This window comes from Chrysochloris asiatica, unplaced genomic scaffold (assembly GCF_000296735.1).
Source record: "Chrysochloris asiatica unplaced genomic scaffold, ChrAsi1.0 scaffold00092, whole genome shotgun sequence".
NCBI lineage: Eukaryota > Metazoa > Chordata > Mammalia > Afrosoricida > Chrysochloridae > Chrysochloris > Chrysochloris asiatica.
The window spans coordinates 631788-648788 of NW_006408610.1; the positions used below are offsets into that span (position 1 = coordinate 631788).

Sequence of the window (17001 nt, forward strand, 5' to 3'; positions counted from 1 at the left end):
TTAAAACATTTTACAACAGTGGTCTCTTGCAATATTTGTTCTTTTGTGATTGGCATAATGCCCTCCAGGTTCATCCATGTTATGAGGTGTTTCACAGATTCTTCGTTATTCTTCAACATTGCAGAATATTCTATTATATGTGTGTATTGAATTTGTTAACCAGCCTTCTGTTGATGGGCATGTAGGTTGCTTCCATCTTTTTGTTACTGTGAATAGTGCTACAGTGAACATAGGTGCACATGCATGTTCATATCATGGTTCTCGTTTCTTGAAGAGGGGATTGCTGGGTCATATGGTATTTCTATTTCCAACTTTTTGAGAAAGCACCATTTTATAGTCTCACCAACATTGTAGGAGGGTCCCAATCTCTCCACACCCATGCCAGTATTTGTTGTTTTCTGGGTTTGTTTTGGAAATTTTTTTTATCAATTCTGGGTAGGATGATACCTCATTGTTGTTTTGATTTGCATCTCTCTAATGGCTACTGGGGAGTCCTGGTGTGGTGCTGTGGATTAATGCTCCAGACAGCAAAGCCATTTGAACTACAAGGGTGGTGGTTCAAGCTCACCAGCTGCTCCTCGGAAACCTTATACAGGGTCGCTATGGGTCAGAACTGACTTGACGGCACTTCACAACAACAACAATAACAACACAGTAATGTCTGCTGATCACAGGCACTTCTTCATATGTTTGTTGGTCACCTAAACTTCTTCATTTGACTTCTTTATCTGACTACTTAGTGCAGGCATGAAGGCGTATATAGGAGAATTACTACGGCAGGCTTAGAGTTCATCTCTTTAGCCAAAAACTTGCTTCTGTGTGCAAGACTATGTCTGTACATGTGGGCTTGGGGCTGGGGAGGCACTGGCCTCTGGCTGTCTGGCCTGAACTCCAGTGGGACACTCACTGGGCAGCAACATATCAGTTACAAGTCATCAATAATGCATCTGTTCAGAGTGGCCTGGGAGGCCATTAGCTGGGCCTGATGAGCGGCCTTGGAGAAAGTCGGCTGGGTAGGCCCAGGGGATGTTCTGATCAGCTTGGGGAGGAGGGGCTTCCAGCCCCATAGAGCTCTGGAAGTTGGCTCATGAGCCCACTGTGACCTGTGAGACCCTGCTGCCAAAAATGTGGTTCAGACCTTCTCCCCTGCACAGAAGGCATCCCTATACTGAGCCAGTCTCCCTTTCTCACACTCTGAGACCAGTGGTCCCATTAGAGTGCTGGGTGGCTGAAGGCCAGTCTGAGCCCAGTCTGAGTCCATGGTCAGAGCTGAATCTGAGACCCACCAACCACTTCTTGGAAACCCTATGAGCCGGAGCCAACTAGATGGCACTTAACTGCAACAATTGTGGTTACATTCGGTTGAGGGGTGGAGGGTGGCAGAGAGGTGCTAGAACTCTCATTGATTTGTGCACATTTCTTCCCCACTTCATATGATGTCATGTTGGTAGCTTGAAGTTGGCTATGGTGGGAGTATTTACACCACAGAAATGAGCATGCACCACAAATCAAACTTTTTAAGTTTTTTTACGAGCATGCCATTAGAGTCAAGGAGAGGCAAGCCAATAAAGAGTCTTTTAAGAAGATGGCAGAGTGACCACATGTGTTCTCCTTCCCCAAACTTCCCTAAAAGGATAGTAAAGGACAAAAGAGATCATAAACACATAAGAAATAAGAGATTCCTCAGGATAAAGGATAAGAGATTTCCATGGGCTTAGGGGAAATGGAGAGCAGATGAGAAAGTGATAACTGATCTCGTAGGATGGAGAATTTATAACCACAGTGCTTTCAGAGGGATGGTGAGAGAAATGGGTGAATTCTCCCCTCAAAGCCCCAGAGGCTGGGAGGGGCAGTAAAATGGGAAGCTGAAAGAAGGGAGGGGGAAGATAGATGTTCTAAGCTCCTTTCCAAATCCTGCACAGCCAGGAGATGATACCCTCCCAAGAGTCCGTTTCTGGAGAAATTGAACCAGAGGGCTCCACATGCAGGCTCTGGGGAGAGAGAAGTGCAGGGCTATCAACACGGGTTACCCTAACATCCTTTCCCCTCGGCCCCATTCTCCTGCTTCCAGCACAGAGGCAGCCAGAGGTCTATCCAGAGGCAAGAACTCTCTGGACAAAACACAGTGATCCCAGAGACAAAATTTATAGTCACAGACATTAGGAGGTTGCCCAATATCAATATACTGCCTTAAATGGTGTGCGTTTGTACTCTCATGACAATAAAAGTAAAAACAACATTAAAATAAACACATTGGTCTGAAGGTGGGAAGTGCTTTGCAGAGGCTTCTGGTTTGTCTGATGTGATAAAGTATCTGAAGGATTGCCCTAGACAGGGGTCAGGGAGGGCCTTCTAGAGGGGTACTGGTCATGAAATCTGGAAGCTGCGCTGTAGGAACAGAGAGAATGGCCTTGAGAAGCTTAGTGAGTTTAAGGAACAACCAGACGGAGCAGGTTCCTGGAGGACGTGAAGGGGGAAAGAATAGTGTGGTCTCTTGGTAAGCCAAGGAGTTTGGGTTTTCTCCTAAGTGAGCTGGTAAACCTTTGAGGCCCATGCATAAGGGGTGACATGATCTGATTTAGATTTGCGACACCCCCCTTTTGACTCTGCTGGAGAAGGGGGTGGTGAGGGATGTCTACAGGAGAGCTGGGGAGGAGTGGGCAGTTGGGGTGTACTTGGGAGGAGGAGCTGGACTTGGTGGTATATTGGATGTTGATGTTTGTTTAACCTAGGATGCTAAAATAGAGAAATGGGATTACAGTACAAGCAGGTTTGGGGAATTAGTGACCAGTCCTGTTTTAAACAGGTTGAGTTGGTGACTCCTACAAATCAGCCACTTGGTGCTGTCAGGTATGTGGCAGAGGTGTGACTCTGGCGTTTGGGGAGGGGATAAGGATTTGGTATCATCAGCAAGTCATTAACCACCTAGGTAGGGAGCTCAGGCTTTGCACCTCAAGACCTTGGGTGCAGACAGAGCGGTTGTGCAGAAGGGCTGCATTGTGTGCTCTGCACACTAGGTGGCAGTGAAGGCTCCCCTTCCCAGACCTGGCCTTCAATCCAAATTATGCCTGCGCTCAGATGTCCAAGGAAGACACCCCCACCCCTCACGCCCCCTGAACTTGAACTGCCATCCTAGGGTTCCGACTCATAGCGACCCTGTACAGGGTTGTATTTACCGAGGCTGTAAATCTTTACGGGAGCAGAAAGCCTCATCTTTCTCCGGCGGAACGGCTGGTAGTTTGGAACAGCTAACGATGAGATTAGCAGCCCGATTTGTAACCACAACGCTACCAGAGCTCCTTTGACTAAAAATAAACCCAAACAAATACTTTACACCTTTTTACAACACTCTTATGAAGCATCTAAGTGTTCAGAGTTATATAGAATGAAAGCCCCGGTTTTACAGATAAGGAAACTGAGGTTCAGGGAGGTGACGGGACTCACTTTTGGCACTGCAGCTGAGACAAAAATCCAGACCTGTCTGAGTGGGTGCCACCCACCACCCCTCAGAAAAGGAAAGTAGATGATACTGGAAAATAAACGGGTGCCACACTGGGCTCCCAGGACTGGTTATCCTGGCCCTAGGTGTCTGGGGTTCCTGCTCGAATGCCATTAATCAGCAGTATTAGACGCCTGGATAAGACTTTCACCTGACAAGCACCCCTGGGGGTCACACGTGGGGTGAAGTACTAGAGTCAGGATTCAAACCCAGGGTTTCTAACTCCTCATCCAATGTCCTTCTCACAAACCAAGTTGCATTTCTTCTTTGGACCATCTTCTTCTCACACTGGGGCCAGACTGCAAGATGATCTATCCAAGACAAGACTCAGAAACACGCTTCATGACTTCAAAAAGACTCCGAAAATGAAAGAGGTTCTTGCAATCTTTGTCCTTTAGGAGATTTCTAAGGAAGACACCATCCAGTGTTAGGGTGCCCAGTCTGCTCCTCTCTTCCTCTCCTCCCATCCAAGAGCAAAGCCCACCCCACATTCCCCACCCACGACCCTTCTCCCTTTTGCAGTTTGAGATCCGGCAGCTGCGGGCCCACCTGGCGCAGCAGGACCTGGACCTGGCCGCGGAGCGGGAGGCGGCACTGCAAGCCCCCCACGTGCTCAGCCAGCCCCGCAGCCGCTACAAGGTGGTGGAGGACGGTGCGTGGGACGAGGAGACGGCGGCTGAGAGCTTCGTGGAGGAGCTGCAGCCCTCCCAAGGTAAGCCCACCTCACCTAGAGCCACACTGGCCAGGGAGAGGCCAGGTAGGTGGTCACTGGTAGCCCCCCACCCCCCACAAACACACAGTTCTGGGAATCCCATGGTGGGGGACCAGGACCTCTGCTTCAAAGCAGCATTGCTTTCTGGGACTTAGAGATGATAATCTTAGTGACTTGGCATTGTAGAAGACGCACTAGGCTGCTAACCACAAAGTCAGCAGTTCAAATCTACTAGCCACCCTGGGAGAGAACCATGAGACTGTCTGCTCCCATAAAGATTTACAGTCTCAGAAACCCTAGACAGGGGTCGTTATGAATTGGAACCAACTTTACGGCACACCACTTACCGTTAGTGACGTGCACTAAGACTTTTGATGTGAAACTCTTTACAACTGCACATCCTCACACCTCTTTCCTTGTGTACAGAGAAAGAAACACAGACTCAAGGAGATTAAGAGACTCATGGTGGAGGGCACAGCCAGGAAATGGCAGTCTTGGGCTTGGAGCCTGAGCTGTAGGACCCCAGAACTCCAGCTTGAGTGAGGGACCACTTCCATTTGGTGTGCTGTGTCCCCCTTGTCACGGCAGTGGGGACAGAGGCCGGTAGACTGGGCTCTGCTACACCCCAGCTCCATGACCAGAGGCTGCATGTAAAATGGACAGGAAACTCCAGCTCATACTGCCTCAGGAGAAGGCTCTGTGGATTGTGAATAGTTTGTGAGCATGTTACTATTAGGATCTTTTGAAGGACCTTCAGATCTTAGAACCACAGAATTGAGGGTCTGGGAGGGACTTCTGAATCCCACCTTTTTTTTCCCCTTCTATCAACCCAGGTGCAGTCTCTGCTTACCTCCCAGGCAGCCCCTTCACTTCCAGATGGCTCTACCAGTTAAAGAATTCTCTCTCTGCCCCAGCTGGGGTTTGCCCTCTCGTCCCCACCTCCCCATCTGCCACAGTTTTATGTACCCTTCCAGCCCAGACATTTTTCCAGTGGCTGGCCAGTGAGGCCCCAGCCCCCAAATGTTTTCTTCCCCAGGACTGTCACCTACATTCTCAGGGGACAGACTCTCCAGATTGTCCCTGTACTGGTCTCTTCCTAAGAGCCCCCAATGTCTGCTCCCTCTCAGAGTGACACCCAGAACTGAACACAGACCAGGGCATCAAGGGGGCCACCCCTTGTTCTTGTTCTGAACCTGAGACACCCCCAGCCCCCATGACACAGCTGGAAGCGCCTGTGTTTTGTGGTGATGCCTGACCTGAGCTCGTACGTAGTTGACCCCGGTCCACGCAGAACTTGACGTTTCTGTGTTAGACTGCAGCTTGTCTGACGCCTGTCTTTGCTCTGGGTTTTTGGGCCTTGGTAAATCCTGATTCATGGCACGCCACCAATTCCAGTGACCTGCATGGTTCTCTTCATCTTCCTCATTCATTCTTCATTATCTCTGCACCAAACGAGTGGAGTGTCAGCCTTGCTCAGCTCCCTGACCTCAGCCTGGCCCCTGCATCTCAGCCCCCTGGTTCTGCCCATGGCGGGGAGGGGCCTGCATGGTGCTCAAAGCCCCTTTTGTGGCTGCAGCTCACCTGGGGCTTGGACCAGCCCAGTGTTGGAGAAACCTGAGCTCACTCAGGTGAGTTCTTCCTGAGCAGCCCCATTCTCTGCCTCCATCTTCAGGGCCATTGCTCTGGATGAGGCCACAGCATAGCCATTGTCCCATAGCCAGTGACCCCAGACCCCTGATGCCACATGTGGGTCCACAAGAAGTCAACATCTGACCTTGGGGGGTCGGAAAGCAAGCCCTGCCTTCGTATTCACCCCACACCTTCTAGGAGCGCGGTGCCATGATGTTTTGAGTCCCTGCCTCTGTCCTGTGTCGCCTCCCTCTGCCACCATCATTGCACGGCTGCTTCCTTCTTTGGAAGAAGTCTCACTATGGGGAGCCCTTGGGGTGTCTGAACAAGGCCACGTCTACTTTGTCCCCATTAAGCCCTGGAATCCCACCCTGCTCCCCTCTCTCTCCCCAGTGACATCCCTGCTGGTACATCCCAACTTCCTAGATGTAAACTCACCCTGTGCCTGGCCCTCCAGGTACCCTCTGTCCCTCCATCTGCTACTTCACGCCAAGCCCAGAGCCGCCGGTGGCCACCTAGTCCCAGAAGACAGAGGACAGACACATGGGCACTAGCCAGAGACACATGTCCTTGTGGTCCTCGAATGACCAGGGAGACAGGCATCCTCTAGCTGACCTCTCTGACCAAGAGCATACCCGGAGAGGGACTTCCATGACATTAGGAATTATGGATGGACAAGCTAGGGGCACTCTGAGTCACTCTGGAATTGGAAAAGGGAAGCATCTGTTGTTAACTCCAACCTTCAGGGCAGTGGGGCCCGGAGGCCCACCGTGTACCCAGCCACTCTGGGATTAACCTACAGACTGAAGCAATGAGTCACGGCAGCTTGAGGGTGGGGGTGGGTGATCGCAGCTCTCCCTTGTGGCTGGCATAAGGCAGCTAGGTGGGGGAGTGAGGGTGCCACCAGCTCCCACATTCTCAACAGTTGCCAACGGGTCAGAGTCAGACTAACACCATCCAGCTTCTGTTTAGACTTGTTCTAGCACAAATCATTTTTAAAACCCAGGCTGCCGAGTTCCAGGCTCTAGGGCCTGCCAAGTTCACGGTGCCCCTGCGTAGTCATTAATACTTCCCTCCCAAATTTATTAGTCTTGAAGCTTGCCTGTAACTTATGAATTACAGCCCCTGGTGGGAGAGCCATGGTTTTCGCCGTATATCACAGCCAGTCTTGACACCCCCCCCAACCCCCACTGCACCAGCATGCTGAGGAGCTGCCACCAAGATGCCCAGTGGCAGTGGCAGCTAAGCTGACCTTGTCCCTGTGCTCACCATGGAGAGGAGGGGCCGGGTGGTCCTGGAGGCAAGTCGGGTGACTGGCCTCCCACTGAGTCTGTGCCTGGTGAAGGAGGGCATTGGGGATCCCAGGTGGCCCCATAGCTGTGGGACTACATCTCTGGGGTGGAGTGGGGGCTGCAGGAAAGGGACTCAAGCAAAGTAATGTTTGAGGCAACTGCTGGGTCAGAGGGGAGGGCAGTGTTGAAGGAGGGACAGGTGCCTATGTTCAGGACTCAGGTCTGCGTTTGAACCTCAACTTGGCCTTGAAAGAGCTACTTGACCTCTGTGAGCAGGCCTGGCTTCTTGGCCTGGGGACTGGGTGGTCTCCAGGATCCTCCTCTTAGTTCTGTACTCTGTGGTCACCCTCTGAAATTCAGAACTGTTTTGAAAATAAGGAACCTTGTATTTTTATTCTGCCTTGGTCTTCCCAAGTTGAGCCCTATCCTATCTCTGAGCCCCAGTCTTTGCAAATTAAGAATAGTAACAGAGCAGATGTTACTGAAGACTGATTGGGTCGTCAATCATACACACACCTGTCATGCCTGGTACACAGTAGGTGCTCAGTAAATATTAGTGTCTTCCCTTAGTGAGGGCTGCCGAGCAGTGAAGCAGCAGGCTGGGAGTTGGGAGAGAGTGTGCCGAACATTGGCACAGGACCTCCCCCACCCCCAACTCGAGCTCTGCTCCTTGGAGCCTGGGCACTTTCCCATCATCTCCAGGAGGCCGGCTGAGTGACTCACGGGCTTCCGTCCCTGCCTCTGTCTCCTGGGTAAGTCGGGGCTCCACCCACATAAAACCCACATAATGGGCATTGCCACTGCTGCACCCCACAGGCTTTAGGGGGATTAGTAATGTTGTGTTTGCAAAGTGCTCACTCTCCAGGATGAAAGGGACCGGGCAGCAGAAAGCAGCCGTGGCAGTTGCAACAGAAATGACCCAGGACTTTGGGGCCAGCTCTAAGCAAGGGGGTGGGGGTGGGGGGCACATGTTAACTAAATGCCTGCCTGCTGCTTGGCCCAGGCTACTTGACATTCACTTTCTTGTTGAATCTGTACAGGTCACATGCTGGGTAGGTATTTGTTATCCTCATTTTACAGATGAGGAAGCTGAGGCTCAGAGTGGCTGAGGGACTTGCCTGAGACCACGCAGCTAGTGCGCTGCAGAGCTGGGCTTGGCGCCCAGGTCTGTTTAACTCTGGGCTCCACTGTGTTTGGTACCCACCCTTCTTTCCAGCCCCTCCAAGGGTCTACTCAGCTCGTTCATCCTGGACGAATAGATCGATTCCCATATGTCCACAGGGCTCCTTGGTGTCCGATCCAAACAGACCTAAAGCGTAGGACTTATTCTTAGATGGAAAGTGACCTCCTGTTGGGCTGTTTGGCCAGTCCCTACCTGCAAAGTATCTGCTGGCTACCTTCCTTCTCCCCCTCAAGCTCCCAGACATCCAGCGGTCACAGGTCTCCTGGGAGGGGGGGCAAGGCTAGATGCTGAACAGTGCAGAGAACATTGAGTTGTGTACCCATGGAGCTGGGGGGGACCCGGCCATGATTAGCTGTCCAGTCCACAACATTTATTGGCCGCTGAGTGCTTGAGACAACACAGCAAGAAAAATATGACCCATGTTCTCAAAGACTCAAGTTCCTGAATTGAGGAGGAGCAGAAGCCAAGCCCTTGTGGTCACTTCTGGAAGAAGAGGCCCCAAAGGCCTGTGGGAAGAGAGAGATGGTAGGTAGGACCAGTGTTTACACTGCTGGAGGCACTGGCAAGCTGCTTTCCTGAACTGGACTCAAAGGCTGCTCCCAGTCCACTGTGTGATCACAGGCTTGGTGCAGAGGGAGTGGGGCAGGAGCAGCAAGTGAAGCCTTGAGAAGATCTACAGCAGCCCCCTTGGGACGTAGGTTTTGTGTCAGGCATGTCCACGGAGCTAGCAGTCCTGCTTATTAAGTCCAAAGGCAGACAGTAGCCCAGTGGGGACGCCAGGAGGCTGGACTGCAAGGCCATGGCAGAGAGTGACAAGGCTGAGTAAGGAAAGAGTTGTTCTTGTTAAGGGTCGTTGAATGGGTTCTGACTCATAGCGACCCTGTCTAGGGTTTCTGAGGAGCGGCTGATGAGTTTGAACTGCCGACCTTGTGGTTCAGACTGACCTTGTGGTCCAGTGTTTATCCTACAGTGCCATACCCGGAATCTGAAAGAGAGAACCCACCAAATAAGAACCAGCCACCAAGCTGACAGCATGGGATAGGGAACAAGTAGGTTGGGGAGGTAGAAACTGAGTTCTATTTTGAACATGTTGAGTCAGAGGTGGCTGGAGGTCATCCAGGAGAAGTTGTCCAGGGATGATTGGCCAGACCATCAGCAGCTCCGGAGAGATGTCTGGGCTGAAGGTCACCTAACCTAGATTATTTATTTGTTGATTTTTAAAAAAGTTTTTCCTGTGAATTGAGTGAAAGTTTTCAGGGCAGATCATCAGTTTTACATTCAACAGAGCATATACTTTGTTTCATTACAATGATTATAATCCCCTCCATGTACCAAGGAGCTCTGGTAGCGTAGTGGTTACGAATCAAGCTGCGAACCGGAAGGTCAGCAGTTTGAAATTACCAGCTGCTCCGCGGGAGAAAGATGAGGCGATCTGCTCCCGTAAAGATTTACAGCCTCGGAAACCCTATTCAGGGTCGCTATGGGTCGAAACCGACTCGACGGCACTTAACAACAACAACAACAACATGTACCATCAGTTCACAGGATTTCTCTTTATTTTAACTCTTTTTTTTTAATCTCAACACTCAGGCATATGTAATAATTTTACACCACCAACGGGCACATTCTGCAAGCCTGCCTCTAGCCTAGGTTATTTTTATCAACCACTTGAAGCTGTGAGCATCCTCTCAAATATGTAGTCAACACAGAGGTAGGTGAGAGACCTAATACGTTGTTGTTATGTGCCATGGAGTTGGTTCTGACTTATAGTGACCCTGTACAGGGCTTCCAAGGCTGTAAATCTTTATGGGAGCAGAGAGCCTCATCTTTCTCCTGCAGAACAGCTGGGAGTTTTGAACTGCTAACCTTGAGGTTCGCAGCCCGATTTGTAAGCACTATGCTACCAGAGCTCCTTACCTAATATGTTAGTAGATTCAAAATCAAGATTCACAGTGTTTTCAGCAGGCTGGACCCCTGGGCAGAAACCAACAGGTTGCCACGTGCTCAGGATGCAAAACATAAAGTCCTGGGAGGGGTCACATGAGCACAGGGTGATGAAGGCCTGGCCTGGATCCGGCAGCAGCAGAGAAGACCTGGGCATCTGTGTTCAACATGAGTCAACAGAGGAGGGTGGTTGCTAAACACCCCTGCAAGCGGTCAGCTATGTTAGGGGAATGATCACGGCTAGATCTCGGAAGGACCGGTCAGTGAAATAATCCTGGCCTTGCAGAGCAGTGTGAGTATTAAAGGATATCCCTATGTGAAGTGTCGATGCCTCTATCCGGAGTTTGATGGGCAGAGAGAAAAATGCCAGCTCCCTCTCCCCTCTTCCCTGCACCCTGCTCACACTGGGAGCTTGTAGTGAACCATTAGAACCCAAAGGCTCTGGGAGGAATGCCGAATGGACCAGTGGTTTCCCTGAAGAAAGGGAGTCTCAGGAGGAACATGGGGGTTCTTGGCAGTGTTGGAAGGTCTGCCATCTTGACTGAGAGTAGCCATGGGCTCATCCTGTGGGGCCTGTCCAGGACATAGGGCCAGGGTCAGCAAGTCTTGCACATGTTGTTCTTCTTGTTGTGAATCAAATCTGTTCTGACTCATAGCATGATTGGTGGGTTTGAACTGCCGACTTCATGGTTACCAGTCCAGTGCTTATCCTACTGCCCCACACCAGTCTTATACATGTTGTTGTTAAGTGCCATCGAGTTGATTCTGACCCCTAGTGACCCTGTATAGGGTTTCCGAGGAGCAGCTGGTGACATTGCAGTTCAAATGGCTTTTCAGTCTGGTGCATTAAGCATGAATCTTCTGCATTAAATAGAGACTGGCTGATAGACCAAGGGGTGGGCTTTATAAGGAGGTCCTAACTGTGCTCCTTGAGGAGCCCCGCTATATGTTAATGCGCCAGACTGCAAAGCTGTTTGAACTGCAAGGTCGGCGGTTCAAGCTCAACAGCTGCTCAGAAACCTATACAGGGTCGCAAGGATGTCTGAGCTCAAGAACAAGCCTAGGGTCAGGCACACCTTGATCCTATCGAGCCTGAATGCATGAGCAGCTGCTCGACGTAGTGGGAGGAGCCCCCTTCCCCATAGATATGCTGGGACAGCCCCCATCAAGCAGTTATCGAGGCGATTCCTGCATCCGGAGAATGATGCCGGCCCCACCTGGTTCTGACTGTCATCTCTTGGAACTTCAGAACTGGCAGAAGTGTTGGGAGCCATCTAACCCAGTCACTTTATTATGACTTGTAAGAGCCTTGCTACCTTTCTTCTTAGGAGGACTGGTGGTACAAAAAGTTAAGTGCTCAGCTGCTAACTGAAAGGTCCGTGGTTCAAACCCACTAGTGTCTCAATAAGAGAAAGACTTGGTGATCTGTTCCTGTAAAGATTACAGGAAACCACATGGGACATTTCTGTCACACGGAGGCACTCAACAGTAACAAGAGCTTTGTCAGTCCCTTTACAGTACAGGTGAAGCCCAGATTGGGGGTGTGACCAGCTCAAGCTCTCATGGTATGCTAGTGGCAGCACCAGGACTAGAACCCAGGGTCCGGATGTTTCCTTGTTCACTCTTGGACACCTTCCTCGAGTTGCCCAGAGGTGTGCAGATACCTGTGGCCCTCCTTTAACTGAGCACATAGCCCTCCTCGTGTCATGTGGCCCTTTTGAGTTCCTGCAGCCTCAGGATAAAACCAAGATAGTGACAAGACCCTCCCATAACCCTGTGCCTCCCAATGCTAGCTAGTGCCACGGTTCCAGCCACGTTCGGTTTCCCAGGCTGGCCCGCAGGCCAAGACAACATTGGCCACATGAATTATTAGCGGCTGTGAAGCACTGTGTTATCATCTGACTTCAGGAGCGTTGCCGGCTGATCCTAGAGCAGGGCTCCGAGCCAGCCTGGGCCCCACCTCAGCTCAGGCATTAGTGCCAAACACACCTCTGACCGCAGGCAGTTAAGATCAAAAGAGGCCAAAAAGCTTTTAAGCGCCAGGCCTCTGGGTACTGCCACACAACACAGCCTTCCAGTGGCACCAGATTGACTTCTGTAGCTCCTTCTGGTATGCCCAGGAAGGCAGTGTCAGAAAGCATAGCATCTTTTACCTGCAGAACGTGGTACCCATGCAACATTCCCCAAGGCTTCTCAGGGCTGTTGGAGGCCTTCTGTGAGCATCACCATGGGCACACTCTGACACCCCACATCTCCTTAGTCACCATAGCAACTCTTGACAGGTACCATCCCTCCTATGCTATGGACAAGGGGACAGAGGTTTCAGAAGAGCCACCTAGCCCATGTGTGGTGATGTGTGAAACCAGGTCCAACTCCAATAGCCTCCCACAACCCTGGTGTCCCTGGGTGATGCAAATGGTGAATGCTGCTAACCAAAAAGTTTGAGGTTTGAGTCTAGCCAGAGATACCTCGGAAGAAAAATCTGGGCATCTATTTCCGAAAACTCAAAGCTATCAAAACCCCTACGGAGCTCAGTTCTCCACGGACACACCTGGGGTCACCATGGTTTGAAGTCGATCCACCTGAGGCGGCTAAAAAGCGTGTAACCTGAAGGCCCACTCAACGGAGCCTTGCACTATCTTCCTATTACTCTCGAAACCTGCCAAGTCCCTACTGATCATCACTGTGCTCCACCCCCAGCCCTCTGCCCCATCAGGTGCGCCCTCCCTGCAGGGCCTGTCACCTTCCCTGGACATTTTGGCTCTGGTCCCCCCAGCTGAAGTCTGGGCCCTTCCATGCCACTGTTTGCACACTCTGACCAGCGACCTGACCACATCCAAACGTTCCTGTGGCTCCCCCAGTCCCCCCCATCTCTTAACTATCCTCCCACACTGGCTCAGTCCACTCTGAACTTCTCACCTCTCCAGACAGGCTGACAGACCAATGCTTTCCCCTAGACCCAACTGTCCTGTATGTACGACAGTTTGATATCATCTTCCTTTTGATCTGGATCCATTTTCACCTTCTCAGTTGTTAACTCACCAAAGAACTGTTTCCTGAGCACCTGTCACTGAGCAGGTGGTGGGGTCCTGGTGGGTCCCTGTGCTGCCCGTGGACTAAACTGAGAGGCTTGTCCTTGAGGCACAAACCCCAGCAGCTGACGGCTGCAAACGGGGCACACAGGGCACTGGAGGTTCCTGTAACTGGGTGCTCAAGGCTCCCGTAAAGGGGGTAGCCTCTCCAGTGACCCCTCTTACCTTCGGGGATTCAGAGGCTGAAGTCGTATGAATGGGGAAAGCCTGAGAAACTTTTCTTCATCTCAGAGATGGGGAAACTGAGGACAGAGAAAGAAAAGTCCTGTGTGTGGGTCATGTTACACATAAGCTGCTTCGGCAGAATCTGGGTCCCCTGGTACCCAATCCAGTTGACTCTCTGAGGTGGATGAGACTTTTTGTGACCCCCAACATTTCTTTTTTAAAAATCTGTTTTATTAGTCTCAGTTCAAAAAAATAAAAAATACGACCAATAAGTATCCCAACCCTTGTAGTCCACATCTGTTAAGTGCAGTTGAGTTGGTTCTGACTCATAGCGACCCTCTATAGGGTTTCTGAGGAGTGGCTGATGGATTTGAACCAATGACCTTGTGGCTAACAGTCACCAGGACTCCAGTCTGCCTCATCTTGAAGATTGGAAAGCACTTCTATACCACAAGCTGGGGGCTGCTGAGAGCCAGGGCTTCCTCTTCTGTGGTAGGACAGGAATATTGGGGTGGAGTATGAATTGGCCATAGCTCCCCGTGTCTCCGGCTCTCTGACACTCCCCTCCCCTGTCTCTATCCCCCTCCATAGATGCCGCGGTGAGAGACGACATGAACAGCTACATCAGTCAGTATTACAATGGGCCCAGCAGTGGTAAGTCGTGACTGCTGTGTTCTACATCTACCAGAACCTCTGTCATAGCCACATGCCACATGTGACTTACAGCAACCCCTAAAATCAAGGGTGGGGACAGCTAGGCCTGACTTTCAAGATCAAGTCCTGCCCAGTACCTGTGAACCATAAGTACAGTCAGAGTACAAGTCAAATTCAGCTCTTGTCAAACTGCTGCATCAGAGCTGAGGGGGCCTGAGAGCTAAGGCTGCAGTGTGGGGCTGGGGGTGCCCTGTGACCCCTGTTAGGGGCTGCATGTGGAATGCTGAAATGGAAAAGGTCTGGAGTATAATATAGGAGGTGACCTCAGTGCTTCCAAACCTGAGCAGTGTTCAGGGGAGAAGAGTGAAGAATGGGAAACACAGCATAATTGGACTTGAGAAGCAACAGATTTTGGGTGTGTCCCTGCTGGATTCACACATTGCATTCCTACCTTTGAAAAAGTCCCAGGGAACCCTAGTGGTTTTCACTCGCGGGGGATGGTTGCAGTTTTTAAATGATACCATCCTTCCATGTCTTGTCTGTCCTTAGCAGATGTCTTAGATCTTGCAATTTGATTTCATAGCCCTTAAAACCTTGGTATGCCCTTATCCGACTAGCAATTTATGTGAAATATTGTGTCCTGGGATATAAGACATGCGTTTGAATTTTTTCCTTTCCACAAATTCAGCCCCTTAAACTTTCTCCACTCTTCTCTGCCTCTCAAAAACCTCATCCAATCTTATGGTTTCAAAGACCACCATTTCTCTCCCAATCTATTTCCCCCACAATTTTAGGATAAAACCTTCCCCATGTTGCTCTTGCTAGGTGCTGATGCGTCAGTTCCAACTCATAGTTACCCGGTGTGTTACATCGTAGACCTGCTGTATAAGGTTTCCCTGGTGGGAGTAGATCACCAGATCTTTTCCCAGGGAGCTTCTGGGTAGGTTCAAACCACCAATCTTCCAGTTAGTCAAGCACTTAACCATTTGCACCACCATGATTCCTTCAATTAAAGACCTTAGAAGTGTCCTATGACCTCCCTACAGAGATGTATCAATCTTTGGAGGCACAAATTTTGCAATAACCTCCCACCTTGTCCCCATTTAGACCTCTGAATAGCTCTCTCAAACTGAGAAGCCCAAATGCCTTGTCCTCGCACACGGGGCTTTCTGAGTTAGTCAGGACAGGGTAGGTTTTGCTGCAGTGTCGACAAATCCCAAATCTCAATGAGAGAGCAAAGGCCCATGCAGGCTGGCCCTGCCCCCGTGTCATCTTCCTCACTCCAACACTCAGTGGACAGAGAACCCGCCATCTATTATACAACATTGTTGGGTGCCAGGAGGAAGCACAGAACTGCCACTTCTTCCCACAGCTAATTGGCCACAGTAAATCACGTGTTCACACATAACTTCAAGATGAGAATGTGTTATCCTGCCTCAGGGTGGAGGCACACATTAGAGAACCAGAGCAGTCCAGACTAGGACAGACTAGAAAGAAAGACTTGGTAATCTACGTAAAAATTAGCCAATGAAGACCTATGGTCACAAGAGAACATTGTTGTGTGTGGTGCTGGGAGATGAGCCTGGGCTGGAAGGGAGCACACCACAGCCTCAACAGTGGACTCCACGACTGGGAAGGTGGTTCAGGGCCAGGCCACGCTTTGTGCTCTTGGTCATGCCCTTGCCATGAGCCCGAGCCAACTGGATGACAACTAACAGCAGCCCCTCCATACCGGCTCACCCCGTGGCCCACCCTTAACCCTAGACCTCTCTGCTTAGAGCAGCTCCCCGCAGGGCCCACTGAGACATGGTGGAGGGTGGAGTGTGACTGGTGTCTCTTTGCTTTCGCAGACAGCGGGGTCCCAGAGCCAGCTGTGTGCCTGGTCACCACAGCTGCCATAGACATCCACCAGCCCAACATTTCCTCTGACCTCTTCTCAGTTGACATGCCCCCAAAGCTAGACAGCAATGGCGCCGGTACCAGCACCACTTCTGAGACCACCTCCCACTCCACACACAGCTCGGTCCCCCGGGCACACAGTGATAATAACAGCCAGACGCTGGCCTCCACCACAGACTGTAGCACGACCCACCAGGAGCGGGCCTCAGAGCCTGGCCCCTCGCCCCAGCAGCAGCCGATGGAGGCCTCGGTCCAGGACCTGCTGTCCTCTCTGTCGGAGGACCCCTGCCCGTCCCAGAGGGCCTTGGACCTAGTCCCCCCAGCCCAGCCCAGCCCTGAGGGCTCGGCCCAAAGTAGCCCCGAGCTGGAACACAGGGTAAGTCTGTTCAACCAGAAGAACCAGGAAGGCTTCACCGTCTTTCAGATCAAGCCTGTCATCCACTTCCAGCCGGCAGCTTCTGCACTCGAGGAGAAGTTCAGATCTTTGGAATCCAAAGAGCAAAAGTTGCACAGGGTCCCCGAGGCCTAGCGCTTCCAGGGGGCTGGTGGGAGGAAGGGAGACAGCCATCTCGAAGCTCTCCAGGGCCACACGTGGGACCCAGGAGCCCACCTGGCCTCCCTCAGGTGCTGCCTGTCTCCAGGGAGGTGACACAAGGCCGGGAGGCCTCAGACCTCAGAGCCCAGAGCCGGCACCTCCTCTGCCCTGAGACGGGGTGGTGGTGCTCGTGGCTGGGGATTATTTTTTGTTTTATTTTTTTAACCATTTTTACAAAAACCAGCCCGTGACCCAGCTTCAGCAGGGTGGAGCGCGGGAACCAGCTCAGTCTCTTTCGTTGCCTTCTTTCCTGACGCCCAGCCCTGACCTTCGGGATCGGGAACTGCACTGTGAGCCGGGGCTGTCCAGCCTCATTACCCAGGGCGCCTGGGTGGAG

The 17001-nt window shown here is 51.4% G+C and overlaps 1 protein-coding gene across 1 annotated transcript in view; it reads left to right on the plus strand.

Annotated features, from left to right (window-relative positions):
- LOC102823983 (chromosome unknown open reading frame, human C15orf27) overlaps positions 1 to 16626 on the plus strand; it is a 187790-nt gene extending 171164 nt beyond the window's left edge. Inside the window, exons 9-11 of the mRNA XM_006866559.1 lie at positions 4022 to 4211; positions 14108 to 14170; positions 16021 to 16626. Of these exons, the coding sequence (XP_006866621.1) occupies positions 4022 to 4211; positions 14108 to 14170; positions 16021 to 16598 (831 nt within the window). The 3' untranslated portion in view covers positions 16599 to 16626. The remainder of the gene's footprint in view (positions 1 to 4021; positions 4212 to 14107; positions 14171 to 16020) is intronic.
- Positions 16627 to 17001: the final 375 nt, after the last annotated feature.